Source organism: Jaculus jaculus, chromosome 9 (assembly GCF_020740685.1).
Source record: "Jaculus jaculus isolate mJacJac1 chromosome 9, mJacJac1.mat.Y.cur, whole genome shotgun sequence".
Lineage (NCBI taxonomy): Eukaryota > Metazoa > Chordata > Mammalia > Rodentia > Dipodidae > Jaculus > Jaculus jaculus.
In genome coordinates, this window is record NC_059110.1 from 98,836,056 (window position 1) to 98,863,615 (window position 27,560).

The following is a 27,560-nucleotide window of genomic DNA, read 5'->3' on the forward strand; positions in this document are numbered from 1 at the left end:
GGCATCTTCAACAAAATCATAGAAGAAAACTTCCCCCAAATTGGGAAAGAGGTGCCAATTCAGATACAGGAAGCCTTTAGAACCCCAGCCAGACAAAACCCAGAAAGAACCTCTCCTCGTCATACTATAATCAAACTACCAAACATACAAGCCAAGGAAAAAATATTGAAAGCAGTTAGAGAGAAAAATCAAGTTACCTACAAAGGCAAGCCCATCAGGATTACAGCAGATTATTCAACACAAACTTTAAAAGCCAGAAGGGCTTGGAGTGATATATTCCAAGTTCTGAAAGATAACAACTGTCAACCAAGGTACTTTATCCTGCAAAGTTATCCATTCAAATAGACGGAGAAATAAGGACATTCCATGACAAAAGCAGGTTAAAGGAGTATTTGAAGACAAAACCAGCTCTACAGAAAATACTTGATAGGCTCCTCCATGCTGAAGAAAAGGAAAAGCACACATATAAGGAACCTAGAAAAAACAAGCAATACTCAAATACGAGTTAACACAAGAGAGCAAAGGTATAACTGGAACCACAAAAACAAACAAAAAAAAAAAAAGGCAAACATAAATGCACACCTTTCAATAATATCTCTTAATATCAACGGCCTCAATGCCAAACAAAAAGACATAGGTTTGCAGACTGGGTTAAAAAGCAGGATCCTACAATTTGTTTCAGTCTAACGTTGGTCAAGAAAGATAAGGAAGGTCACTTTATATTGATTAAGGGCACACTCCAACAGGAGGACATTACAATCCTAAACATGCACCTAACATGGGGGCTCCCAAATTCATCAAACACTATTAGAACTAAGGTCACAGATAACACCAAACACAGTGGTGGTGGGTGACTTTAACACCCCGCTCTCATCAATTGGCAGGTCATCCTGGGAAAAAATAAACAGAGAGGCATCTGGACTAAATGAGGTCATAGAAGGAATGGACCTAACAGATATATATAGGACATTTCATCCAAAGGCTGCAGAATATACATTCTTTTCAGCAGCACATGGAACATTCTCTAAAACAGACCATATATTAGGACACAAAGCAAATCTTAACAAATTCAGGAAAATTGAAATAATTCCTTGCATTCTATCTGACCACAATGGAATTAAACTACAAATCAGTAGCAAGAAAGGCTATACAGCATACACAAAATCATGGAAACTAAACAATACACTACTAAATGATGAATGGGTCGATGAAGAAATCAAGAAGGAAATCAAAAAAATTATAGAGTCAAATGATAATGAGAACACAACATGCCAAAATCTCTGGGACACATTGAAGGCAGTTCTAAGAGGTAAATTTATAGCCTTAAGTGCCTATATTAAGAAATTAGAAGCCAGGCGTGGTGGCGCACGCCTTTAATCCCAGCACTTGGGAGGCAGAGGTAGGAGGATTGCCGTGAGTTCAAGGCCACCCTGAGACTCCATAGTGAATTCCAGGTCAGCCTGGGCTAGAGTGAAACCTTACCTCGAAAAACCAAAAAAAGAAAAAGAAAGAAATTAGAAAGGTCGCAAGTAAATGACCTAATGCTTCACCTTAAAGCCTTGGAAAAAGAAGAACAAGGCAAACCAAAAATCAGTAGACGGGAAGAAATAATAAAGATTAGGGCAGAAATAAATGAAACAAACAAACAAAAAAAAAAAACAATCCAAAGAACTAATGAAACAAAGAGTTGGTTCTTTGAAAGGATAAACAAGATTGATAAGCCCTTAGCAAATCTGACCAAAAGAAAGAGAGAAGAGACACAAGTTAATAAAATTAGAGATGAAAAATGTAGCATCACAACAGATTCAAGAGAAATTTAAAAAATCATAGGGACATACTTTAAAAGCATATACTCAACAAAGTATGAAAATCTAAAAGAAATGGATGATTTCCTTGATTCATATGACCTACCTAAATTAAATCAAGTTGAGATTAATCACTTAAATAGATCTATAACAAGCATGGAGATCCGAACAGTTATCAAAAATCTCCCAACTAAAAAAAGCCCAGGCCCAGATGCAATCACTGCTGAATTTTACCAGACCTTCAAGGAAAAGCTAACACCATTGCTTCTTAAGCTTTTCCAGGAAATAGAAAAAGAAGGAATTCTACCAAACTCCTTCTATGAAGCCAGCATCACCCTGATACCAAAACCAGGCAAAGATAGAACAAAAAAAGAAAATTACAAACCAATCTCCCTCATGAACATAGATGGCAAAAATTCTCAACAAAATGTTGGCAAACAGAATACAAGAATATATCAGAAAGATCATTCACCCTGACCAAGTAGGCTTTATCCAAGAGATGTAGGTTCAATATACGTAAATCTATAAATGTAATACATTATATAAATGTGTTGAAGGACAAAAATCACATGATTATCTCATTAGACGCAGAGAAAGCATTTGACAAGATCCAACATCCCTTAATGATAAAAGTCCTACAGAGGCTGGGAATAGAAGGAACATATCTCAATATAATAAAAGCTATTTATGACAAGCATACAGCCAACATATTACTAAATGGGGAAACCTGGAAGCTTTTCCACTAAAATCAGGAACAAGACAAGGGTGTCCACTGTCCCCACTTTTATTTAACAGTTTTGGAAGTCTTAGCCATAGCAATAAGGCAAGAGACACATAAAAGGGATACAAATTGGAAAGGAAGGGATCAAGTTGTCATTATTTGCAGATGACATGATTCTATACATAAAGGACCCTAAAAACTCTAGTAGCAAACTGTTCGAGCTGATAAAAACCTACAGGCATGTAGCAGGATACAAAATAAATACACAGAAATCAGTAGCCTTCATATATGCTAACAACAAACACAAAGAGGATGAAATCAGAGAATCACTCCCATTCACAATTGCATCAAAAAAAAAATAAATAAAGTACCTTGGAATAAACCTAACCAAGGAAGTAAAGAATCTCTACAATGAGAACTTTAAAACACTCAAGCGAGAAATTGCAGAAGACACTAGAAAGTGGAGAAACATCACTTGTTCCTAGATTGGAAGAATCAATATCGTGAAAATGGCAATTTTACCAAAAGCAATCTATACATTTAATGCAATCCCTATCAAAATTCCAAAAGCATTCTGCATGGAAATAGAAAAAACAATCCAAAAATTCATTTGGAATCACAAAAAACCTCGAATATCTAAAATAATACTGAGCAACAAAAATAAGGCTGGTGGTATCACCATCGCTGATTTTAACCTATACTACAGAGCTATAGTAACAAAAACAGCGTGGTACTGGCACAAAAACAGACATGTAGATCAGTGGAACAGAATAGAGGACCCAGATGTAAGCCCAGGTAGCTATATCCACCTGATATTCGATAAAAATGCCCAAAATACTCATTGGAGAAGAGACAACCTCTTCAGCAAATGGTGTTTTGAAAACTGGATATATATCTGCAGAAGGATGAAAATAGATTCTTCTCTCTAGCCATGCACAAGAATTAAGTCCAAATGGATTAAAGACCTTAACATCAGACCGGAAACTTTGAAACTGCTAGAGGAAAAAGTAGGGGAAACCCTTCAACATATTGGTCTTGGCAAAGACTTTCTGAATACAACCCCAATTGCTCAGGCAATAAAACCACAGATTAATCACTGGGACCTCATGAAATTACAAACTTAAAAATTCACTGCAAAGGACACAGTGAAAAAAGCGAAGAGGCAACCTACAGAATGGGAAAAAATTTTCGCCAGCTATATATCTGATAGAGGATTAATATCTAGGATATACAAAGAACTCAAAAAGTTAAATAATAAGGAATCAAACAAGCCAATCAAAAAATGGGCTTTGGAGCTAAATAGAGCATTCTCAAAGGAAGAAATACGAATGGCATGTAAGCATCTAAAAAAATGTTCTACGTCACCAGTCATTAGGGAAATGCAGATTAAAACTACATTGAGATTCCATCTCACTCCTGTCAGATTGGCCACCATCATGTGCGGTGAACCCCCTGACCAGCAGGAGAAGAACGACCAGCAAACGAAGATCCTTCTTGATCACATTTTATTGGAGAGCCTCTTGGTTAACAGGAAAGCTGATGGCGAGGGGCGAGGAGGGTAGGATTACAGCTGCTTTTATAGGGCCGAGCACTACGGGGCGTCTACTGATTGGCTGCCAAAGCTCACCTGCCACCAGGAGCCACGGGATAGGCTTAAGACAAGGTGCGTCAAGCGCATGTGCAACCTCAAGCGAGGTTGGCGCCAAGGCGTTGCCTAAATAAGGAAATGTTTACCTCAAGACTGGCAGGAAGCCAGCGCCATCTTGTAATGGCGTCTGCATTGGCTCCCTACAATCATGAAAACAAATGATCATAAATATTGGGGATGTGGAAAAAGAGGAGCCCTTCTACCCTGCTGGTGGGATGCAATCTGGTTCAGCCATTGTGGAAATCAGTGTAGAGTTTCCTAAAACAGCTAAAGATTGACCTACCATATGACCCAGCTATAGCAGTCCTAGGCATATATCCGAAGGACTCATCTCATTTCCTTAGAATTACATGCTCAACCATGTTTATTGCTGCTCAATTTATAATAGCTGGGAAATGGAACCAGCCTAGGTGTCCCTCAACTGATGAATGGATAACGAAGATGTGGCACATTTCTACAATGGAGTTCTACTCAGCAGTAAAGAAAAATGAAGTTATGAAATTTGCAGAAAAATGGATGGACCTGGAAAGGATTATACTAAGTGAGGTAACCCAGGCCCAGAAAGCCAAGTGCCACATGTTCTCCCTCATATGTGAATCCTAGCTACAGATGATTGGGCCTCTGCGTAAGAAGGAAAATACTTAGTAGCAGAGGCCAGTAAGTTAAAAAGGAGATATACAGGGAAAAGAAAGGAAGGGAGGAGGGTACTTAATAGTTTGGTATTGTATATATGTAAGTACAATGATTGAGATGGGGAGATAATATGATGGAGAATGGAATTTCAAAGGGAAAGTGTGTGGGGGTAGGGAGGGTATTACCATGGGTTTTTTTTTATAATCATGGAAAATATTAATAATAAATAAATAAATAAATAAAGACAGGCAAATCAGATAATATGATCAAAGTGCAGAGCTAAACATTTATAATCAAAACTGATACAAGCTCCAGATCCTTTGATGGTATCACTCATTCCTGGAACAACATGAGAGTCTTCAAGTAACCTCAATTTTTACCCATTAAACCTGGAAAAGTCAGGGTTCTTAGACTTGTGTACAACAAACAAACAAAATGGGATAACTTTGCACAGTACAAGGTACCTTATTAAATTTGTATAGCTTGAGTAACTTTGCCTTCCCAGGATCTTCTGGTTTATTACAGTCTAGATGAGTCTCTGAGAATTCCTACCTTCTCTCTATATAAGGAAATCCTGATTTTCTTAAGAACTTGGCCAAAGGTTTAGTATCAAGTCCAAAGGATTTGATTTCCTTCTGGGTACTGCTTGAGTTTCTCTGAAGAATTGTGGCTGTAAAGCAGGATGTTTAATAAGAAGCTCCTTCCTTTATGACATCATCAGAGAGAGAGCGAAGAGGACTATTTGAGACACTCTTAGAACAACAGCCACTTTTATGGGAGCCCAAGAACAGCAGCTTTTGGATCCTAAAAACAAGCCAGCTGATAGAATATGGCATCTACCCAGAAGGCTGCAATCTTTCACCTGGTCAAGACAAATAAAACTGGGTCCAAGGCACATAGAGGGGCTGAGGTCATCAGCTCTGTTCCCCAGCGGGGACATGGGCACATTTCTTCCTCAGGCCTGCGCAATGTTGCTGTACCTCTGAGTCCTTCTTCACAGCGAAGAAATGAAGCTGCATTTCCCACCACTCCCCATTCAGCATCAGACTATCCTCAATCCATGTCCCCACAGTCAGGGCCTGGCTCCTATATAACCTCAATTCCACGGGGATCTGAGACCAGACCAAGAACAGAGGCACCTCGGCATTTTTCTCCTCATCGAAAGAACCAATCAATTCAAACTCTGCCTTCCCATGCAAGTGTGCATCGGAATGCTAGTCCAGTCAGAGAGGACGCAACACGAAGAAGTAGTGAGAGCAAGCCGGGGCGTGAGTGTGGCTATCGTTCCTTGCCAACCTCAGATGCCAAATGTCCCCGTCACTTGAGTTTCATAGATGAAAACTTAGAAGAGGATCCCCCTTCCAAGGTCCAGAATCCTCAGGGAGTCAGAGTTCATCGTAAGGTTTCGGTTCACCCAAAGGATGAAGCAATACAAACAGAGCCCACCCGTAGGACTGCTAGTGACCTCAAATCTCCAAGGGGTCCCTGTAGCACAGAAAATGGCAATCGTGTCCCTGCAGACTATCAGACAGTCCATAGAAAGATCCCTGGCCAAGAGGTGGAAGTTGGTCATCACAGCTCAATTTTGTCAGAGCCCAAAAGCATCAATAGAAATATGAAAATGTCATCAGCTTTCAAAGTTTCTGTCCTTAGAGAATCAGCTGGTGGGAATCGAGTTCCTGCCCATTCAGAGCGGGAGTCTCCTCGCAGGGATTCTGTTCACTCTGAGATCAAGTCTCCCCTGAATGTCTTAGTAGCAGAATCAGAGTCCAATGTGAAGTTGTTAACCCGGGACCCTGAGGTTGGACGCAAGGTCACTATCTACCCAGCAAGACAATCAACACAGTCAACTCATCATGTGACAACTCAAGCAGTATCTGAAGTCCCCCGAAAATCTTCCATGTATCCAGAACTTTCCCAAAAGACCTCCATCCATGCAGAAATGGAACTGACCCCTCGGCCCCTTCCACCTCGATCGTTACCTAGATATGGTCCTGACTGCTCATGGTGGGCTTTACTGAATCCTGAAGTTGAAATGCCCCCAACCCGGCCAACATCACCTGATTTCGAACCTAACCTAAACCCTTTACAGTCCTTTCTTGAAATGAACTCAAGCCATTTCTTCGAGGATCTGATGTTCCCGAAAGAGAAGGCCGGCCTACCACCATCACCAAAGGAGTCTTCAAGCCGGGTACCAGTGAAAGAAGTGCCACAGTCACCCAAGAACACCAGCAAACAACCCATTCAAGGGTTCAATGCTTTCTTCCTGGGTATGTGAAGAAGCAAACTGTCCAGGTGCAGTCCACATTTAGTGAAATAGGAGGTTAGGGTGGGTGGAAAAGGCCTCTTCATCCTGGACCTTAGGGCACTGGTTCCATCCAAGCACTCTAAGCCAATGACATTGATGAAAGTGGTTGGGTCTTGCATCAGGCATTGACTCTTCAGGAAGGTAGTAGAAAGTGGTTGGCAGAGTCAGAAGTGGGTTCCGAGAGTGGAGATAAAGAACAAAGCCAGGGTGAGGGCCAGTAAAGGCTATTAACATGAACAAGGGCCTGAGACAAATACTCTAGCATCCGAGTGGAATAGGTGAGACACAGAGGAGCTGGGCATCAGGTTTCTAGGTGGTGGAAGGCATTAACAGGGAAGGGAGATGGAGAGTGGGAGCGTAAGATCCAGTCCCAGGTGGGAGGACAAGTCTCCAGAAAGGATCAAGAACCAAAGGCATTTTTTTTTTTTTTTTTTTTGGTTTTTCAAGGTAGGGTCTCACCTCACTCTGATCCAGGCTGACCTGGAATTAACTCTGTCATCTCAGGGTGGCCTTGAACTCATGGCGATCCTCCTACCTCTGCCTCCCAAGTGCTGGGATTAAAGGCGTGCGCTACCACGCCCGGCTATCTTTTAAAATATTTTATATATTTAAGAGAAAGAGAGAATGGGTGTGACAGGGCCTCTAGCCACTGCAAACAAACTCCAGACACATGTTCCACCTTGTACATCTGGCCTACATAGGTCCTGGGGAACAACAAATTCTGTTACTTTCAGATGTCTCTGAGGAAATGTACAATCGAATCATCTGGTGGCTAAAAGGTCTGTGCTATTCCCTTCACTGGGCCCATTGTGGGAGGCTGGGGTCTGGGAAGGCAGTAGCCGTCATGTCTCCATTATAGAGCTATGTCTTTTAGGAGAGCACATCCTGGGGTTTGGATAAGAATGAACAGAATTTTTGCCTAAAAACTCAACCATAAGTCATCCCTTTGGGAATTGGACTCTTTTGAATTTTCAAATCTCCCTTTAATGAGAACTCACTTCTGGAATGAAAAACAATTTAAGCCTCATGGCCTGTCATCTTAAGTGATCCTACCAAGCATGTGCTTCAAAATAAAAATAACTTCACAGTCTTGCCCATGGCAGACCCCACACTGACTCGGGCTAGGGGTGCACCTCACATGTCCCTGTGGCTCCTCAGAACTCTCTTCAAGCCCCTACCCACACGTAATGGCTGTTGTAGGGATGGTTAGGTCTGTCCCCTGGAGGTCAGCAGTAGGTCTTGCATTCACCTCTGGAATCTTTTAAGAACAGTGTCCTCAGAGCCTTCTGCTGCTTTTGGCTCTGGTGGCAAGGACGGGTGAGGACTAGACCTCACAGAGTGAAGTTTGGCAGCAGGGAGCTTGCTGTGAGTATATTATGGCCCAAGATAAACCCAAGTCCTAGGAGCATTGAAGAGGCCAGGACTCTGGATGACATTCCTGGAGGGGAGCTATCCCTGAGGATGTAATCCAATTCCAAATCCTCCCATTGGGAGGGCCCAACTGGCATGCACTACTTTCCATGGAAAGACTTAACATGGTACTTGGCAGCAATGAGCACTCAGTGCAGCAAATGCTAGCTGCCGTCATTTGGCCACTTGTGCTAGGAAGGGACTTGGGCAGGGTTATGCCCTTATCTACTGGGCATCTTTAGTAACATTCTCTTTTCCCCCCCTCATGTTGGCACTCTGAATTCCATTTGCTGTCCCCTGGGAATGCCTGGCTTCTACTCCTATATTATGACAGATGAGGAGGTAAGAATGTCTCTGGGAAGTAACTTCCAGCTGTTTAGTGCCCCACCCTTTGTCCAAGTCCCCCTCCTGTTCTCTGATGGGAGGGGTGTGGAGGAAGGGAAAGCTGCTCCCTGTGGTTGGGCAGGGTGTTCATTGCACAAAAGGGTACCTGTGTTCCAATTGCCAAGCTATGCATCTGTGGTGATGCACTCCCTCCCCCGCCCCCAGAAGATTTGCACTAAAGTGTCCTGTGTGCTGGGCTAGTTTAAGCCCTGGAGAGAAGGACTCTAGACCTTTTGACAGATGATGAATCTTGCCAAGTACTTTGTGGGCACACTAGGGCTCAGCTATAGGTTGGATCAGTTGCCACCTGACTTTCCCCTCCCCTGCCTGGGGCACTCCTGAAAGGAGTTACTTTTCTGGGTTACACACTATTTGAGTCCTCAACTTGGAAAGGATATAAAATGGGTTCTGCTCTTTCTTGGCAGCTTTGTGTCCTAAATTTAGCAGTGTCCTGAATTTTACAGTGCATTTATTGCTCCCATAAATATTTTGTTCTTGATCCGTGTTTGATAAGATGGTGAAAGCTTTTCCTGCCTCCATTCTTTCTTTTATCACATTCCTCTCTTACTCAAAGCCCCATCCATGGCTTCCTGGCCCAGGATGAACACCTAAATACAGATGGAAAGCAAATGAATAGGAGACAGTCTGATCTCAGATAACAGAACAGCTGAAGGACAGGGATCCAGAAATGTAGCTGCCATCCCCTCTGCCAGGAGTTCTAATCCAACCTCAGGCTCTGAGGTCAACTATAGGTGGGAGCAGCCACTTTCATGGCGATTATCTACATGCAAAACAATGTCCCACTTTCCTCTGTTCCTTCCCTTTCTTTCCCTCCCCTGGGTAGTTTTTCTTCAGATGTCTAGCATTTTGCAAGGCACTAATTCACACACCGATTCTTTGGCATTGAGAGACTGACCCACATGGGTAGGGAGATAAGACACGGACAGGAAACATTTAAATAATAATATTCAATAGTCTGCTCTCAAATGGCAAAACAAACAGAAGAGGCTGAACGAGCACACTTGGAGGGCCTAGAAGGGGGGAAGTTGGCAGGTAGGGAGTCCAGTTATACCCTCCTTCCCAAACCAGAGGAGATGTCTTCACAGATGGACTTTTGTTCATCCCTTAATGCAAATCTATGTCTTTGGGAAGGGGTGCTATTTTCTTTGGCTCAAGATTGGGTGTTTGTGACTGAGCCAGCACCTCCCCATCCTCCTCCACCTTCATTCCCCTTTGCTGTGTATCTTGTTTTAGTTTAGGAAGTCAAAAGCCTGGCAGCAGAATGGCTTCTTCCTAAAATAGCCCTTATCCTGTCTAGATAATTACAACTCTCCAGCCGGGTTCAGCAACAGAGCTGCTCCCCAGAAGCTGGGAAGAGAAGGCTCCCCAGTGGCTGGGCTGCCGGTCTTCTCAAGCTCTCTGGAGGTAGGGTTAGCATAAAGGTGGGTGAGGTAGGCTTCCCGGAAAAACACGGACTTTCCAAGACTGTAGTCCCAGGCTACGTGGCCCTCAGGCAGTCCTATGGTGGAGACTTCATGGTGCTAGTGTCTAAGGCCTCTGGTTCCTCTGCTCTAGGAATGCTTGACCATAGAGACTGTTTGAGATTCTATTCCTGGCAAGAACTCTCTAGAGGCTCAACCCCAATGGCTGGCTCATGGAAGACAGAATGTTTGCTATTGAACTTCACAAGCCCAATGGTGCCTTGTTCAGCCCTTGTCTCTGTCAATCTCCCAAATGGCCCCTCAAGGTCCTTTTGTCTAAGAAGTGGGATGTGGATGTATAATGTCCTTGGATTGGGACATTAGAGAGTGGAGAGGAGGTTGTGCTGGGCTGAGGGCAGCATTTCTAATGTGTATGCGTGTGTGTGTGTGTGTGTGTGTGTGTGTGTGTGTACATACTAGCAGAACTATGATAAGGTTTTGTGGGTGCTGTGGTTGGTCAGTAGTGTCCATCTCACATAGCCCTAGTTCCTAGATTTACGCAGCTTTCGATAGGAGGGGCTGCAGTACTCCTGATAGACAGTGCTGCTCCAGCCTCAAGATACTTTGTCTTCAAGATACCTGACATATACAGCCCTGGATGTGACTTCTCGGGCTGTCAGGGGACAAAGTGGTGGTGTCCTCTTTGTTATATCTATCAATTATGCAAGAAACCAGCTCTAGAAAATAGGCCAGGAACCAAAATAGTACCTGAGGTAGACATCAAATGTCTTCAGAGTAACAAGTTATTTGATCCCCAAGAGACAAGGCGATCAGCTTCCTATTAGCTCCTGAACCCTGGGGAAGTTTTGCTTGGGAGTATTTTATTTATAAAGGAAACCCTAAAGTCTCTGAAAACCTAGAGGAGTATCTACATTCATGGGCATGGTAACAGAATCTTATGATGGGAGCTACCTGGAAGGATAGGAAAAAAGCTGGGTGTGGTGGTGCACACCTTTAATCCCAGCACTGGGGAGGCAGAGGTAGGAGGAGTGCTATGAGTTTGAGGCCAGCCAAAGACTTCATAGTGAATTCCAGGACAGCTTGGATGAGCTACCCTACCTCAAAAAACCTAATTTTTTAAAAAATTTTTTAAAAAAGAAAGGAAAATATATCTGAGATCAAGACTTTTCTTTCTTCCTTCCTTTCTTCCTTCCTTTCTTCCTTCCTTCCTTCCCTCCCTCCTTCCTTCCTTCCTTCCTTCCTTCCTTCCTTCCTTCCTTCCTTCCTTCCTTCCTTCCTTCCTTCCTTCCTTCCTTTCTTTCTTTCTTTCTTTCTTTCTTTCTTTCTTTCTTTCTTTCTTTCTTTCTTTCAACAAACTCCAGATGTATGTGCCACCATGGATCTGGCTTACATGGGTACTGGATAATCAAATCTGGGTCCCCAGGCTTCGCAGGCAAGCACCTTAACTGCTAAGCCATCTTTCTAGTAGCCCAAGACCTTTCTAGACACAGAGTAGTGTGTAGATGGGGAAGCCGATTTTCTTACTTTTCTTATTTCCCTTGCTCCTAGTTGGGAGGAAAGAGAACTATTGAAAGAAAAGAGCAAAGTGGCTAAATGGGGCAGGGCACCTCCAGGAGGTGTTTTGTAGCAGTTTGACCACCCCCCCATTGCACACACTGTATAGCATCGTAGGAAGCAGGAATCTTACCCTGGTCATTTTTAGCTGTCCCCTTGTTCAACTTTAGCTACCATGGACAGCCAGTTGCAAGCAGAGTGGAAGACTGGTGCCCTTTGACCATGACTTGCTAATTTGGGGACAGGCTAGGTTGCCCAACTCCTAAGTGTTTAGCGCTTTAAGTCCTGCTTTCCAAGAACCCTCCTTGGTCCTGGGCAAGCTGCGATAGGCACCACCAAGGATGAGATGGTCTGTTTCTGCACCAGTTTCTGGAAGTACAGGGTAAGGTTTCCTGAGACCTGGACAACTCACTCCATGAAACAAGTGTGAGAAAATGTGATGCTTTCATCTTGGGCTTGATGAGAGAACTGAGGCCAGACTCCCTTGTTTTTTTGTTTTTTTTTTTTAAATTTATTTACTTGAGAAAGAGAAATAGAGGGGTAGGGGGGAAAGAATGGCATGCCAGGGCTTTCAGCCCCTGCAAACAAACGAACTCCATATGCATGCGCCACCTTGCGCAACTAGCCTGCGTGAGTCCTGGGGAATTAAACTTGGGCCCTGTAGCTTTGCAGCCAAGCACCTTAACTGCTAAGCCATCCCTCCAGCCCTCCCTTAGTTTTTTGTTCTGTCACAGTAAGTCACAGAAGACACATCCGTTTTTGACTTCTTGTTGTATTTCTGAAAGCTACTTGGTCCTGACGAATCCATCTCCAGCATGGTATTTTTCTGTTGGCGTGCTCTGGTGATTTTGAAATGGGTTTTTCTAGTAAAGGGAAGAACAGTAGGCCTGGGTGGATTAGGGAGGTTGACGTCTGAGGGCGGGCTGCTATTTGGATGAGGAAGAAAGTCTGTAACCACGAAGCCACCATGACAGCTGCTCAACCAGAAGGCGGCCGTCCTGAGCAGCAGAGATGGTCGTGTCCTTTTACCCTCCTCAGCCCAGCTGCTTTTGGTTCAGCTGCTGTGAGGGGAGCAGCCAGACAGCTGCACAGCAGGGGCTGAATGAAGCCCTGGAGGAGGGGAGCAGAATGCCAGTAATGCTTCTTACTGCCCAGAGAAGCCCCAGCTCTGAGACAGAGGGGGACTGGGCCAGCCACTCTCTTCAATGGCCCAGTTGCCACAGGCAAAGTCTTCTGGTTTCAAGGGATCTCTCTAGTGGCTGTTTTCCGGAATGTTTCAGAGTTAGTAGATCTGTATCAAGACCTGCTCTCTAGAGATGGAGTAGTGTGTAAATGGAGAGGCTGACTCCACAAGTGGCAGCAGTGTGGTTATCCCAAAGTCCCTTGAAGGTATAACCTGGTATTCTGTCTGCTTCCATCCATCTACACCCATTACACATGCACACTCTTAATCCTTTTGGAGGGAAAACATCTGAAATAGCCACAGTTGGCAGCAGCTGGTTTGGTGTTGATAATTTTCTCATTCGCAGATAGAATAGCTATTATTCATTCTAGTGATTATACCACCATATTGTATTACTGAATCTTTTTTTTTTTTTTGGTTTTTGGTTTTCGAGAGATAGAATTTTTCACTCTAGCCCAGGCTGACCTGGAATTCACTATGGAGTCTCAGGGTGGCCTTAAACTCACAGTGATCCTCCTACCTCTGCCTCCCCAGTGCTGAGATTAAAGGCGGTGTGCCACCATGCCTGGCTGAATCTTTTATTTAGTTATTATTTTTTTTCAAGGTAGGGTTTCACTCTAGCCCAGGCTGATCTGGAGCTTACTCTGTAGCCCAAGACTGGCCTTACACTCACAGCGATCCTCCTACCTCAGCCTCCCAGTGCTGGGATTAAGGAGATGTGCCACAAAACCCAGCTTTGGTGTTTTTGGGTTTTTTTTTTTTTTTTTTTTTGGTTTTTCGAGGTAGGGTCTCACTCTAGCTCAGGCTGATCTGGAATTCACTATGTAGTCTCAGGGTTGCCTTGAACTCATGGCAATCCTCCTACCTCTGCCTCCCAAGTGCTGGGATTAAAGGCATGCGCTACCACACCCAGCTCAGTCAGGATGTTTTGCTGCTGCGAGTGAACACCAGATGCATGCATCGTTTTATGTGTTTGGCTTTATGAAGATACTGGGTAATTGAACCCGGGCCAGCAGGCTTTGGCAAGCAAACACCTTTAACCACTGAGCTATCTCTCAGTCCATACTGAATCTTGAATAGTAACCTATGAAGTGCATTTTTTTTTGCCATTTCTACTTCACAGATTAGTAAACTGAGGCTCTAAGCTTCTTTGTTAAAGCTGAGAACATTTTCAGGAGCATCCTGCCCTAGAGAATCCACTGTGGAGTACTAAAATTCTTCTGTAGCTACAAGGTCCTGTAAAATAGATTGTCAGCGGGCTGGAGAGATGGCTTAGCAGTTAAGGCGCTTGCCTGCCAAGCCGAAGGACCCAGGTTCAAATCCCCAGGACCCATGTTAAGCCAGATGCACAAGGGGACACATGCATCTGGAGTTTGTTTGCCGTAGCTGGAGGCCCTGGGTGCGCCCACTCTTTCTCTCTCTCTCCTTGCCTATTTCTGTACCTCTCTTGCTCAAATACATAAAAATAAAATACTAAAATAGATTGTCAATAGTTCAGCAATATTAATAACTGTGAAGGGAAGGATTTTCATGGGAGCAACATCCATGTGCTTGCATGTGAATTATGTGGCTGAGAGGTAGGTGAGAGCTCAGCTCAAGAGCAGCCAGAGTAAAGGACAATGACAGTCACTTAAGGCCAGAGCCTCAGGGCTTATCTGTGCTCTAAAATCTGAGTGGAAAACCAATCAGTGCATCCTTTCGGTCAGTCCATATTGATCAAGCCAGCTCCTCAGGGCAGAGGCCCAGACACCATTACAGCACATGTCCACATTCTCTTTGATTGATGTGAACAGAGGTTAAAATAGAGGCACACTCTTGTCCTTGAGGGGCTTATGGGTAATTTGAGGAAAACAGTATACAAATGGGTCACTTGAAAGGGTGTGGACAAAAAGATGGTACCAACACATGATGTATCCATACAAAATATATTCTTAATAATAATAAGTCAAGGAAAAACAAAAGATGTGGGCAACCAAGGACAAAACAGAGTAATGAATGAATCAGCCAAGCTTTTAGTGTGGAGGCACTTAGAGGCAAAAAGCCCAGGGAAGACATTTTGACCCAGTATGATGAAGACCTTGATAATCCAGTTTCCCAAAGATTGAAGAGCAATTGTTGTAGTTAGTGAAGCTTTGGCCATGGAAGGTCTTTAAACAGGCTAGGCAGATAGGAGGCCTCCTCAGAGTCAGACTGTGAAGTGAGGAGTCACACTAAGAGGTATGTATGTCCCTTCTAACCTGGAACTCCTCCTCAGGGAGGGAGTTGGAAGGTCCTGCTTTATCAGAATGGTTGGCTTGTACCACCTTTCCAGCTCTGGCACTGCCCATCTGCAGCAGAGGCCAGGAAACAAAATTCTTCCCAACCTTGCCACGCACACCTCATGTCTACCCCATGAATATGAAGTAGGGAGGAGTGGACTTCTAGTATTTTTGTTTCCTGCTTCTTCCTTGATATGACTTGCTGGCCAGACTAGCTGAGGTTTCCTTGAAAGACACAACCCAGTGATGGCCTCTAACTGCATCATCAATGACTCATCCACCTCTGGAAGAAGGGAGGCACAATTAGTTCTTGTACGACTTAAGGGAAACAGCTATTGAGAAGCAACAGTTACCTTTGCTAGTCATGCAGATCTGAAAATTACAATTTTCTATGACAATCATTTTTTATCTTGGCTTTGAACCTGGGCTCTGGCTTTGCTCAAATGCAGTCTCCTTTAAGCTCCTGTGCAACACAGCCTTCACCTCTGACTGGAGCCAGGAGGTTTCCTGTAGAGAAGTCAGGATAGCAAGCTAGGACTGTGGCTGGGGAGTTTCCCAAACAGGGATCCTTAGTACTAAGTCTCCACTCCCCGGAGGCTTGGATCCCTCTTCCTAGCAATGTGTAGGACATTATACATGTCATGGCTAGAGGTGGGAAGAGCACTACTAGTGTTTTATGCAAGGATGGCTGGACCGTGGCTCTGCTTCTGCTCAGGTTTGTGAGCCTCACTGCATCCACACAGAAGAGAACTGGGAGGTGAGGGGGAAGGGGCTTGGAAGAGCAAGGGACTTTCTTCAGGCAGTGAGATAGCAGTCAACATTGGCATGGGAATGCTGCGGCCAAATTCCCTCAGAGCCCTCAGTGCTTACAGGATTAGCATACAGGCCTGTGCAGGTGAAATGACTCAGTCTATCTTCGTTTTTATCTTGCCCGGCATGCTTCATATTGGGACTATAGTACAGTGCTTTCAAAGGGACTGTGAGCCATCAAGATCCCATGCGTTTTGGCTTTGAGCTGAGTTCCATTTCTTGGTCCCAAAGCAAGTTTATACCAACATGCCTCAGCACACACGCTCTTTGGAGCCTGAATGGAGGGTGCCAGAGAAGAATTGGAATTCCAGTCATAGCTGAGGATGAGCTAGCTGAGCCTGTCAAGATGTTTCTCGGTCCACACTTGGAATGGGCTGGTGCTAGAGGCTGGAGAGAGGTGTTTTTTTTTAAATTTAATTTATTTTTTATTTGCAAGGAAGGGTTAGAGATAATGGGTGTGCCAGGGCTTATAGCCACTGAAAACCAATTCCAGATGCATATGCCACTTTGTGCATCTGGGTTTACATGGATACTGGGGAATTGAACCTGGGTTCTTAGGCTATGCAGGCAAGTGTCTTAACTGCTAAGCCATTTCTCTGGCCCTGGAGAGATTTTTGTTGTTGTTGTTGTTTTTCGAGGTAACATCTCACTCTGGTCCAGGCTGACCTGGAATTAACTCTGTCATCTCAGGGTGGCCTTGAACTCATGGCGATCCTCCTACCTCTGCCTTCTGAGTGCTGGGATTAAAGGCATGTGCCACCATGCCCGGCTCCTGGAGGGATGTTTTGACAAAGGGGAACATGATTTTGTGATTGGCCTTCCTCCTTTGACAAGGTTTTCTCCCTACCACGGAGACCACAGGACTGTCAACTAGAAGCATCCAAGGGGTGTTCTAATGAGTGCTTGCCAGTGGCCTGGGGCTTGGAACAGTGGCCTTTGTGTAGTCCAGGGTTTGACATTCAGAGGTTATGGTGGCAACAGCTGCTGCTTTACAGAGGCCAACAACAGCACTGATTTTTCTGCTCCAAGTCTTTGTTTTTCTGAGCACAGCTTCACATCTCGTTGTCTACTCCAGGCCTTTGCACCTCTTTATACCTTTAGAGGTCTCTTCATTGGAGCTATGCTGTGGACTCCCATCATATGCCTCTCTAGGTCTCCCTATGTCTTTTTTTTTTTTTTTTTTTTTGGTTTTTCAAGGTACGGTTTCACTCTAGCCCAGGCTGATCTGGAATTCACTCTGGAGTCTCAGGGTGGCCTCGAACTCACAGTGATCCTCCTACCCCTTTGCCTCCTGAGTGCTGGGATAAAAGGCGTGTGCCACCACGCCTGGCTTCTTTCTATGTCTTTTTACGGCCAACTTTTCTTGAGCAGCTACTGCTGCTGCTCTGCAGAAGCACACAGCATTTCCTCCAAGTCCTTTTCTGCAGGCCTTCTCCTTTTAGAACATCAGAAGGAAACTCAAAAATCATCTGATTTAAGCTGGGCATAGTGGTGCACACTTTTAATCCCAGCACTTGGGAGGTAGAGGTAGGAGGATCACCGTGAGTTCGAGGCAACCTTGAGACTCCAGAGTGAATTCCACGTCAGCCTGGATCAGAATGAGATGCTACCTCCAAAAACCAATAAATAAATAAATAAAAATAAAACATCTAGTTTAATTCCTTTAGAGAGGCCGTGAGAGTTGAAGGGCCTTCTCCAAGGTTTTCCCATCTAGAAAGATTTCTGCTCAACCGTTGGCACTTCTACCTGTAGAGTGACGTCATGCCTGTAGGACTCAATTTTGTCCAAAGTATAGACAGGCAGAGGCAGTCAGCCTGCCCTTGGGAGGGGGGTGCTTTTCGAGGGTCATGGAAGGACATGCTTTTGGAAACTTCCATAGGAACCTGACCAGCTCAGAGCTACTTAACTGAGGAAATCCCTTACCAGCCCTCCACCTCCACACACCAACCTTCCCCCTAGCTGCTGCTCTGACCCTCCTGAGCTTCTAATGCTTCTAAAGCTGCTGGGGCATCTACTTGTCTGAGGAAGAATGCCCAACTGGGCCTGGGTCAGGCCGGGGTTGGCCTCTCTAGAGGCCTTCTCCACTTGCCTCAGGCCCAGGCAAGGCTCTCTCTGCCTATTAAAGCCACTCTGCTTCTCTCTTCCACTCTTCCAGCAGATGATCCCTGGATAATTTATGCAGCAAATCCTCTTTAATCTTTAATCTGGGGTCCTGAACTAAAGGAACCTGCTGCTAGCCCCTGTCTTTTTCACAGCTTGAGTGGAGGTAGAGAAAGTTTGACATTTCTCTTCGGGAGGCGTAGTGGGGCACGGGGTATGGCCAATCAGTAACTTGGGCAACCAGCCGGGCTCACTTTGCTAAACTCCTGCTGAATCTTCAGGGAACTAATGCTCCCTCTCCAACCTGTACACCTCCCAACCTCCCTGTGCAAAGGCGGCGGCTTCCGGGGATGCCAGGTGGGCCAGCTTATTTTTCTTTGGGGACTGGTTCAAGTCCCGGCTGGGCTGCACTGCCTGAAGAGACCGGATAGAAGGCTAAGAACCAGATGCCCAGTGCGGCCATGAGACGACAAGCCCAGGGCCCAACTCTGTCCAGCTCTTCAGGAGGTGCCAGGTGCTGCGAGTCACGCTCACCCTGACACCCCACCGCGGCCGAGGTCTAAACCCCGCCCAGGGGCGCCGAGCCCCGCCCCGATCCCCGCCCCCGGCGGTCCGCACTCGGGGAGGCGGTCGAGGGCCCGGTGCTGCGAGGTCGGCGCGGCGCGGCGCGGCGCGCAGCTCCCTCCGCGGGTCGCAGGGGCGCTGTCCAGGCGGAGCCGGCCCGGCCAGGGCTGCAACCATGGTAAGGCGGGAGGGCGGCGGGGACACGCAGAAATGCCAGGGAAGTCACGGTGCCGCAGCCCCAGCTGGGCAGGGCGGGAGGTACTGTCGCCGGTCCCCGGGTTCAGACGAGGCACCGCCGGCCTCGGCATGGCACTGCGTCGCCGCTCCCAAGTTTTTCCTTCTGAGTCGAGCTGCTAGGAGCGACCCCCAGAGGTGCTGCCCAAGGTCTTGGAGGAGGGAATAGGGCGGTTCGGTGGGAGGTGCCCACTGGCAGAGAGGCAAGCCTCCTTGTGATGGGGATGGGGAAAGCACGTCAGTGATGGGGATGGGGGGGGTCTCCGCCCTTGCCTGAGTCATCTACGTTACCTGGATGACCCTTGGCCGTCCACGAACCCTGGGCGCACAGACTAGCACCAATTTCCTCTGGAAAACACTGGGGAACCCCACAAACACGGCTGTTCTATGTCCCTAGAAGGGATGCAGGGTCCGTCTTTTCCGCATCCTCTGACCTTTCCCAGAGAGAGGGAGAGAAACCCAGCTCACCATCCTGCAGGGATGAAATCGACTGTATCCCTTTTCATCCGGGACCAGAACCTTGGGAAAGCTTCCTCCTGCTGCATCTCCCTCCCTCCCCCCCAACCTGGTCCCTCTGCAGTGTGTGTGGGGGGGGGGGGGGGGGGGGGCGGAGGGAAGAAGACTCATTCCTGCCACCTGCCTGTAGTGGGAAGAGGAGCTGTGACCCCAGATAAAAGTTTTGGCGCTTAGCTCTGAGGATGTCAGCTCTTTGTGCTGTTGTTGCCAGATCCTGCCACAAACACAGTGTATTGGTGTCAGGGCCTCCAAGCCACACACTGTCCTCTTCCTCCAGTTTGGAAGCTCCCCAGCCTTTGCCCTCTGCTTTGGGAGGTACAAGCTGTTTACAGCAGGAAGGGCTGCTGACCAGCCCACAGGGCAGGATGTTGGCTGCTCACAGCCACCCGGAGCGAACTCTGGGCTCTATGGAATCAAAAGCTTCCAGGTCTAGCAAGGCCAACCTTTTGAGCCCTTGTCTCTCAAGCTGTGTCCAGGCAGTGGCCCAACTCTCGGGCAGGAAGTATTGGTGACCCTATGACCTTCCCCAAAGGGGGTTCCTTGGGAGAGGCCAAGTAGTGCCTGTCCTTATCCGGGTCCTCCACCTTCTCCCCACATGGGAGATGGACAGACTGATTGTTGGAGGGATAGAAGCGTGGGGAAGCACTGCTTATCCCCAGTGTTCAGCCCAGCAGGCACCAGAGGGTCTTTTTCTGCCACACACTAAGCTTAGTTCAGCTGAGGTCTTGGTGCTGTCAGCTTGGCTGAGGACACCCTGTTCTTTTCTAATTAGAGAGACCCTACCACTACACAAGCTTCAGGCCTCTGCCCGCAAGCCAGCCAAGTCCTTAGGCTGACTGGTTGGAGTCAGGCCAGACTCCTTTGAGGGTCTCCTTGTCAAAAGTCAGTGTCCTGGTTTGAAATTCACTGAAGAGACCTCTTCAGCCAAGGAGGTCTAGGAAGTTTATATTTGCGCATCAAAACAGTGGCAGGGCAACATAAATGACCATCCTGCAGCTCGAGAGGCACCTTCTCAGGTTCAAAGTAGCTTGGGACATCTGCCATCGAGGGTGCTTTCTCTCCCCAGTCTCACTGAAGGCCAGGAAGAGCAACTGGGCATTAGGACACTATTCAGACTCCAAAGTGGTGTTTCTGCCCCATGCAAGCCAAGACCCCCTCAACAATTGGCCTCCACCTAAATGGCAACTCTGAAGCCTCTGGGTTACTAGCCTCCCTTTGACTTGAACCTGTGCCCCTCAGAGGTCAAACGCTAGCCGCCCTCCTATTGACTTTATGGAAATGGTAGACTGGTGGAGTTGATACATGTCTTCATGAATCCAGAGGTCATGCATGTACTTGTGGGTGGCAAGGAGTCCCTGGAGCAAAGCCTCCTTTGTAGCTGGGGTTCCCTGCAGGGACGTTTAGGAACAGATTTCTGAGCAGTGGGATAGCAGTTTCTCCTAGTGGGATAAATAAAGAGACACTTGGGAAGAAGTAATGAAAACTATTCCCATGGAGCCTGTACCCAGGGGTTTATTGGACATTCCTATCCTTCTTTAGGATTCCTTAAAGTTCAGCTGAAATAGAGATTAGGGAGGATTAGAATCTTTTGGGAATGGGTCTTTTGTGTTGCTGTCCCTATGTACTGATGGGCTAGGTCACCTTGGGGAGACTTCCTAGTCCTCAAGTAGGCCTCAGTGTCCTTCTGGGCTAAAAGGAAGGCTAAGTGAATTGAGAGCTTGTGCTTCAGACTGACTTGGGAGGTTGGTGGTGTGCCCACCAGGATAGAAAGCAGGCAGGCATCATGGGGCAGCCAATCAGAGGAGGAGGGGACTGCAGAGGAACCGAGTGATCCTGCTGCAACTGAGCTGTCCTTGGAGGGTGGGAGCCAAGGGAAGGGGAGGAGGAGAGGGGGTGGGAAAGAACATTCCACAGGCTTTTTTGGCCCCTGCCAGAGTCAGAGTGGGGTCAAAGCAAAAGGGAAAGGAGCGAATCAGGAAGCCAGATGACAACAAGAGGATCAAGGCGAGTCTGGCTGTGTTGTGAAGAACTTGCCCTGGGAGATCAAATTAGACCTGGAGCTTGCTGGCAGACTGGGTTCTGAAGCGTGGGGCATGGACCGTTCCCTGGAAAGGCAAGGCAATTCAGTCCGTAAGGATGGGGCTGAAGCTGGGGTAAGACGATGCTCCCTGAGAATGGTTTGGTCACTGGTAGAGCTGGGGGAGGCAGACAGACAGATAAAGAACTTGGTATGTTTTTGTTGTTGTTTTGTTTTTTTCAAGGGTCTTACTATAGCCGAGGCTGACCTGGAACTCACTCTGTAGTTCCAGGCCAGACTCAAACTCACAGCGATCCTCCTACCTTTGCCTCCTGAGTGCTGGGATTAAATGTGTGTGTCACCAAGCCTGGCACGGGACTTGGTATCTTAACTCTTGTCTAGAACCCTTTGGCCTCCATGCTGATGCAAAGCCAGGGTTGGCAGAGCGGATCATGGTGCTGGATCCTGATGGTTCTGTGGGGGGGTCTGGGGTCTCTATCAGTGCGTTCCCTTCTCCCGTCCTTGCTACCCTTCTGCTCAGTGACCCTTGACACAGCACAGTCCTCTCTCACACCCTTAGCAAGTCCCTCAGAGCAACTGCTGGGTCACTGTAGAGTGGTGTAGAGAGGGAGTTTCTGGAATTCCCCAGACTCATTAACTGCCAAACAGATCTGCCTGCCACTCCATTCTTTCTATGCTGTTGTACAATTAATTGCCCAGTTTTGGGACAGTTTTGAGAGCAAAAGGGATCACAATACATCATTATGCTAGGCCAACAAGCATAAACTGGGTTGTATGGTCACCCTATTAGACCTAAAATATAATGGCTAAGAAAAGCCCATTAGGTCAGGCCTGCCTTAGGGATAGCCTCTTCTGGACACTAAGCCCCTATGTACTGGTTCCAGTTTCAAGATAAAGGGCCTCTTCCTCCCTCCTGCTCGGGCAAGCCCTGGAGACCGTGGCTCTCAAGGGGTGGGTCTTACGAAAGTAGTTCTTAGAGGATTTTTCCTCCTAGCCTCCCTTTCTCAGTCCCTTCCTCCCGCACAAATGTGGCCATGTGTGTGTGTGTGTGTGTGCGCTTTTTTCATTTCTGACCTTTGTAAAATGGGGCCATGGAAGGAGGAGTGTGGCCATCTTATCTCCCTCACCCTGGCTGAGATTCCACAGTGGTCCAGGGTAAGCCCCACTGGTTTGGCCAACCCCCAGCGGGTGACTCAGCCTTTGCAGCCATCTCTTGTCCATTGTCTGAGGGTGGCACGTGGGTGTTGTGAGGCAGAGCTGAGCCCAGTACTGCCAGGCACCCCACAAAGGATGCCGACCCCCATAGAAGAGGGGAAACTCTAGGGTACCTTAAAGCTATAGAGGAGCTGAGGGTAAAAGTAGGGGAAACGGCCCATCTTCCAAGCTGAGTCTGGGTAGAGCAGGTATCGACAGAGAAACCAGTCCATTCTGTTTGCCACCCTCCCCAACACTCACGGTTCATGGACTCAGCCAGACCCCTTCTTTCACTGCTGGCTCCAGGGAGAGGGAGCAAGGAGGCAGTTGAGGGGTGCCTCCCCTACAAGTTCCTCCCAGTTAGATTGATGTCCATGGCACAAGAGGTCAGCCAGCCTTCCTCCCTCAAGCTCTTGTAATGTCCTTCTAGCATCTTCCACCTGGCTGCTCCAGACTGCTCTCCATCCATCTTAGCATCCACGGGGAGGTTTATTCTTCTCTCCTGGAATCTAGAGTAGGGTCCGTGGGACTCAGCACTGCACAGCAAACCTGGAGAGAGAGCACCCTCACTACAGCCATCACCCAGCTCCCTAGCTTCTGACCAGCGAAAGAGGCACAGAGCTCTGCTGGCTCTTGGTTTGCCTGCGGGGTGGGGGGCAGCCACATGCTTGTCACCCCCCATCCCCCCTTATGACCCTGCACTCTCCCTTAGATCTTCAGCCATGCTCTCAGGTCTCAGTCCTCTCCCTCTTATTCAGTCGGATTTCCTGGCCTTTGGGACAGTCACTGGCTCCTAGCCAAGCCAGACCCCCCCCCACCCTAACGACAGCTTGAACAGTCATCTGCTGGGAGAGCAGGGCTGTGTAAGGCTGCCTAGGGCTCCTCTTGGACTCTGGGACCCTTCCTGGTCTCTTGGCGGGGGGAGGCTAGTGAGCAGGTGTGTGTGTAAGGGGGCGGGGTGAGCATTTCCTCTAGCCTGGCTGCTCTTTCTTTCTTTCTAACCACAAGTACTTTCTCCTTCTCACCTTCTCCTGTCTTCTGCATGCCTCCTCCTACCTTCCTCCTCTTCCCTTCCGGCTCCCTTCCGCTGCCTCCCACCTACTCCACCCCGCCCCCTCCCCCCTCCCCCCCCAGATCAAGCATTTCCTAGAGGACACCAGTGATGACGCAGAACTGAGCAAGTTTGTGAAGGATTTCGCAGGAAGCGAGCACTACCACCCATCGGAGGCCAAGACCAGTGGCTCCAGGCCCCAAATCTTGGAGCCAGGGCCCCAGGCCCCAGACCTCTATGATGATGACCTGGAGCTCAGATCCACCTCGTGGCCCCATTCCTCTGACAGCCAGCAATACTTCTGTGCCCCAGCCCCTCTCAGCCCTTCGGCCCGGCCCCGCAGCCCATGGGGCAAGCTTGATCCTTATGATTCCTCTGAGGTAGAGACTCCAGTCCTGCCCTTTGCCATTCAGTAGGTGGGGCAGAGACCCAGGGAGGAAGCAGAGCTAGCTCTGGGGTGGGCATGTGGGTGTGTGTACCTAAGGTCTCTTTCTGTACTGTGTCACCCCCAGCTCTGTGGTGTCTGCCCTGAGGGCACTGGAACTGGTAGTAACAGCAAGGGCCAGAGACCTGGAGATCTCAGATGGAAACATAGAGGAGTCTGGCACTGCTCTTTTAAGTCTGGGGCAGAGACCTAGAAGAAAAGACTGGGGCTGGCCTCTCCTTCTCGTCCTGATGCGTTCTGCCTTTTTGTCCAACAGGATGACAAGGAGTACGTGGGCTTTGCGACCCTTCCCAACCAAGTCCACCGGAAGTCTGTGAAGAAAGGCTTTGACTTTACCCTCATGGTGGCAGGTAGGAAGGGGAGGGGTTGGATTGGGCAAGGCATGTTTCAGGTGTGTGTGTGGGGGGGTGTGAAGAGAGCGTGAGCAAGCAGCAAATGGCTATAACTGAGAACCTTTAGTGGCCAAAAATGTATGGATTTGGAGGGAATGAAGTGGTACAAAGATCACTTGACCAACAGTTTTCTAGGATTTTTCCCCTTCCCACGTTATTTTGGAGCAATCTCTTGCTCTCTTAGCCTCATTTAAATGAGAAAGCTGGACGAGCCGGAAGTATCCTTGAGCACTGAAGTGCTATGGCTTGCTTAGTCTAGTCCCAGTTGACAAACGCAGTTCACCCCAGGCCTTGGGCAGGCGGAGCTGCCTCAGCTATAGGGCTCACTTTCTGACCTGCTACCTCTGTCCTGTCACCTGTCAGGAGAATCAGGCCTGGGGAAATCCACGCTTGTCAATAGTCTTTTCCTCACTGATCTGTACCGGGATCGGAAACTCCTTGGTGCTGAAGGTAAGGACAGGAGGAAGACAAGAGGCAGACCTGGCTTGGGAGGCTAAACTCACCACAGCATATGTGGGGTGGCAGGGGAAAGATGGGATCCTCCCCAGTCTGTCGGAAGTCCTAGTTTCCTAGAGAGACTGATGGTATCTCTCCTTGGGCTTGTTTGGCCTGGCAGCTCACCAGCAAGCTCCCGAAAGATTTTGGTGCTGAAGTAGAGAGGGACCAGAATCTTGCTCTCTGAATGAGTTTTGACCCCCAAAGGATTCCAGGAATAAAAAAAAAAAAAAAAAAAAAAAAGCCTGGAGCAGAGAGGAGGCTGGGGCCAGAGCCAACAGCCACCGGCATTTCCTGTGTTGGGAAATGTTCTCCTTGTTGGTTCCCAGAGAGCGGGCCCTCCAGCAGCCTGGGGGTGGGCAGGGGGTTAGCGTGGATGAGGCAGTCCGGGCAGCAGAGCTGGCTTGAGTGGGCAGTTTGTTCTGATCGGGCAGGTCCCTGCTCTTGCCCTCGCCTCAGTTTCCCCCTTCTCCAGAGCGGATCATGCAAACCGTGGAGATTACTAAGCATGCAGTGGATATAGAAGAGAAGGGTGTGAGACTGCGGCTCACCATTGTGGACACACCAGGTTTTGGGGATGCAGTCAACAACACAGAGTGGTATGTCTGACCAAGCACAATGCTGGCTGCCCCTGCCCCACCCGCTCCCCCCATGCGCACACAGGTCACACAGTCAAAGGCATGGCCTTATTTGTCAGGAGGAAGAGGTTTGTGACCTTGCTGGACAGCTGGATTCCTCTTACTACACAGCTGTCTCTTCTGTAAAGTGAGAGGGAAAGGATTGCAATGGATGGTTTCTTTCTTTCTTTTTTTTTTGGGCAATAGACCATTTTTGGACTACTATGTGGCTCGGGCCAGCTTAGAACTCACAGGGATACTCATGCCTTATCCTCCCACATGAACCATCATGCCCTGCCTGGAATAGATGGTTTCTAATGTTCCTTCCAACTCGATGTAATTTTGCGTGAGTAGAGACACAAGGAAAGGACTCAAAAAGGCAAGCAGGTAAAAACAAGTAGCATAGGGTTGGACACTTAATAAGGCACTCAGTAACCATCCTCTCTCCTTCCTTTCCTTTAACCTACAATGTGTCAGATGCCTCACACAGGTGTCACTGAAGGGAGGATGGAGGCTCGTGGAGGGAGGGATGAAGGAAAGAAAGGCAGAGGCAATGCTAGGCATGGAAGTACTCACCTGTAAGCTCAGCACTTGTGAGTGATACAAGATCAGGAGTTGAAGGTCAGCCTTAACTGCATAGCCAGCCTGGGTTGGGAAAGATAAAGAAAAAAGAAGAGTAGAATTGACTTAAACTCTAGGCAGCCTCCAGGCTGTCTCTCAAAAGACAAGGTGGTTTTGTTTTATTTGTGTCTGTGATGCTATGATTGTGTCCGATGTACATGCATGTGAGTATAGAGGCCAGAGGTGATCATAGAGTGTCTTCCTCAATCACTGTTCACCTTTCCTGTCTTTTTTTTTTTTCTTGGTCTTTTGAGGTAGGGTCTTGCTCTAGTCCATGCCAACCTGGAATTCACTATGTAGTCTCAGGGTGGCTTCAAACTCATAGCGATCCTTCTACCTCAGCCACTCGAGTGCTGGGACTAAAGGTGTGTGTCACCACACCTGGTTCATACCTTACCTTTTTTTTTTTTTTTTTTTGGTTTTTTGGAGGTAGGGTTTCACTCCAGTCCAGGCTGACCTAGAATTCACTCTGTAGTCTCAGGGTGGCCTCAAACTCATGGTGATCCTCCTACCTCGGCTTCTTGAGTGCTGGGATTAAAGGCGTGCACCACCATGCCCCGCTCAGTCATACCTTTCAAGACAGGATCTCTTACTAAACCTGGAACTCACCAATTCAGCTAGACTAGCTAGCCAGCAAGCCCAGGATCCTCCTAGCTCCTCTTCACCAGTGCTGTGATTAAAGGTGTACACTGCCCAGTCTGAGTTTGTTTTTAAATATTTTTATTCATTTGTAAGCAGAGAGAGAGAATATGACTGAATAAGAGTGACTGTGGGGTGCACCAGGGCTTTTTGCCATTGCATATGAACTCCAGACTCATGCACCTCTTTATGCATCTGGCTTTATGTGGGTACTGGGGAGTCGAATCCTGGTCAGCAGACTTTGCACACAGGGATCTTTAACTGCAGAGACATTTCCCTAGCCCCAAGTCTGACTTTTTTTTTTTTTTTTTTTTGGTTTTTTGAGGTAGGGTCTTACTCTGGTCCAGGCTGACCTGGAATTAACTCTGTCATCTCAGGATGGCCTTGAACTCATGGCAATCCTCCTACCGCTGCCTCCGAGTGCTGGGATTAAAAGCGTGCGCCACCACGCCTAGCCAAGTCTGACTTTTTATGTGGGTGCTGAGGATCTGAAGTCAG

At 47.5% G+C, this 27,560-nt stretch overlaps 1 protein-coding gene across 6 annotated transcripts in view; it reads left to right on the plus strand.

Moving 5' to 3' along the window:
• The first annotated feature begins 5,636 nt into the window (after positions 1 to 5,636).
• Septin4 (septin 4) overlaps positions 5,637 to 27,560 on the plus strand; it is a 29,498-nt gene continuing 7,574 nt past the window's right edge. The window contains exons 1-7 of one of the 6 annotated variants that reach the window (XM_045159357.1): positions 5,637 to 7,077; positions 7,850 to 7,894; positions 8,860 to 8,867; positions 23,937 to 24,233; positions 24,555 to 24,648; positions 25,054 to 25,140; positions 25,661 to 25,784. In XM_045159357.1, the coding sequence (XP_045015292.1) occupies positions 5,637 to 7,077; positions 7,850 to 7,894; positions 8,860 to 8,867; positions 23,937 to 24,233; positions 24,555 to 24,648; positions 25,054 to 25,140; positions 25,661 to 25,784 (2,096 nt within the window). Of the gene's footprint in view, positions 7,078 to 7,849; positions 7,895 to 8,859; positions 8,868 to 18,925; positions 18,999 to 21,529; positions 21,724 to 23,936; positions 24,234 to 24,554; positions 24,649 to 25,053; positions 25,141 to 25,660; positions 25,785 to 27,560 lie in introns of those variants that run through there. The other 5 variants (XM_004669951.3, XM_004669949.3, XM_045159358.1 and 2 more) reach the window with 5 other exon arrangements.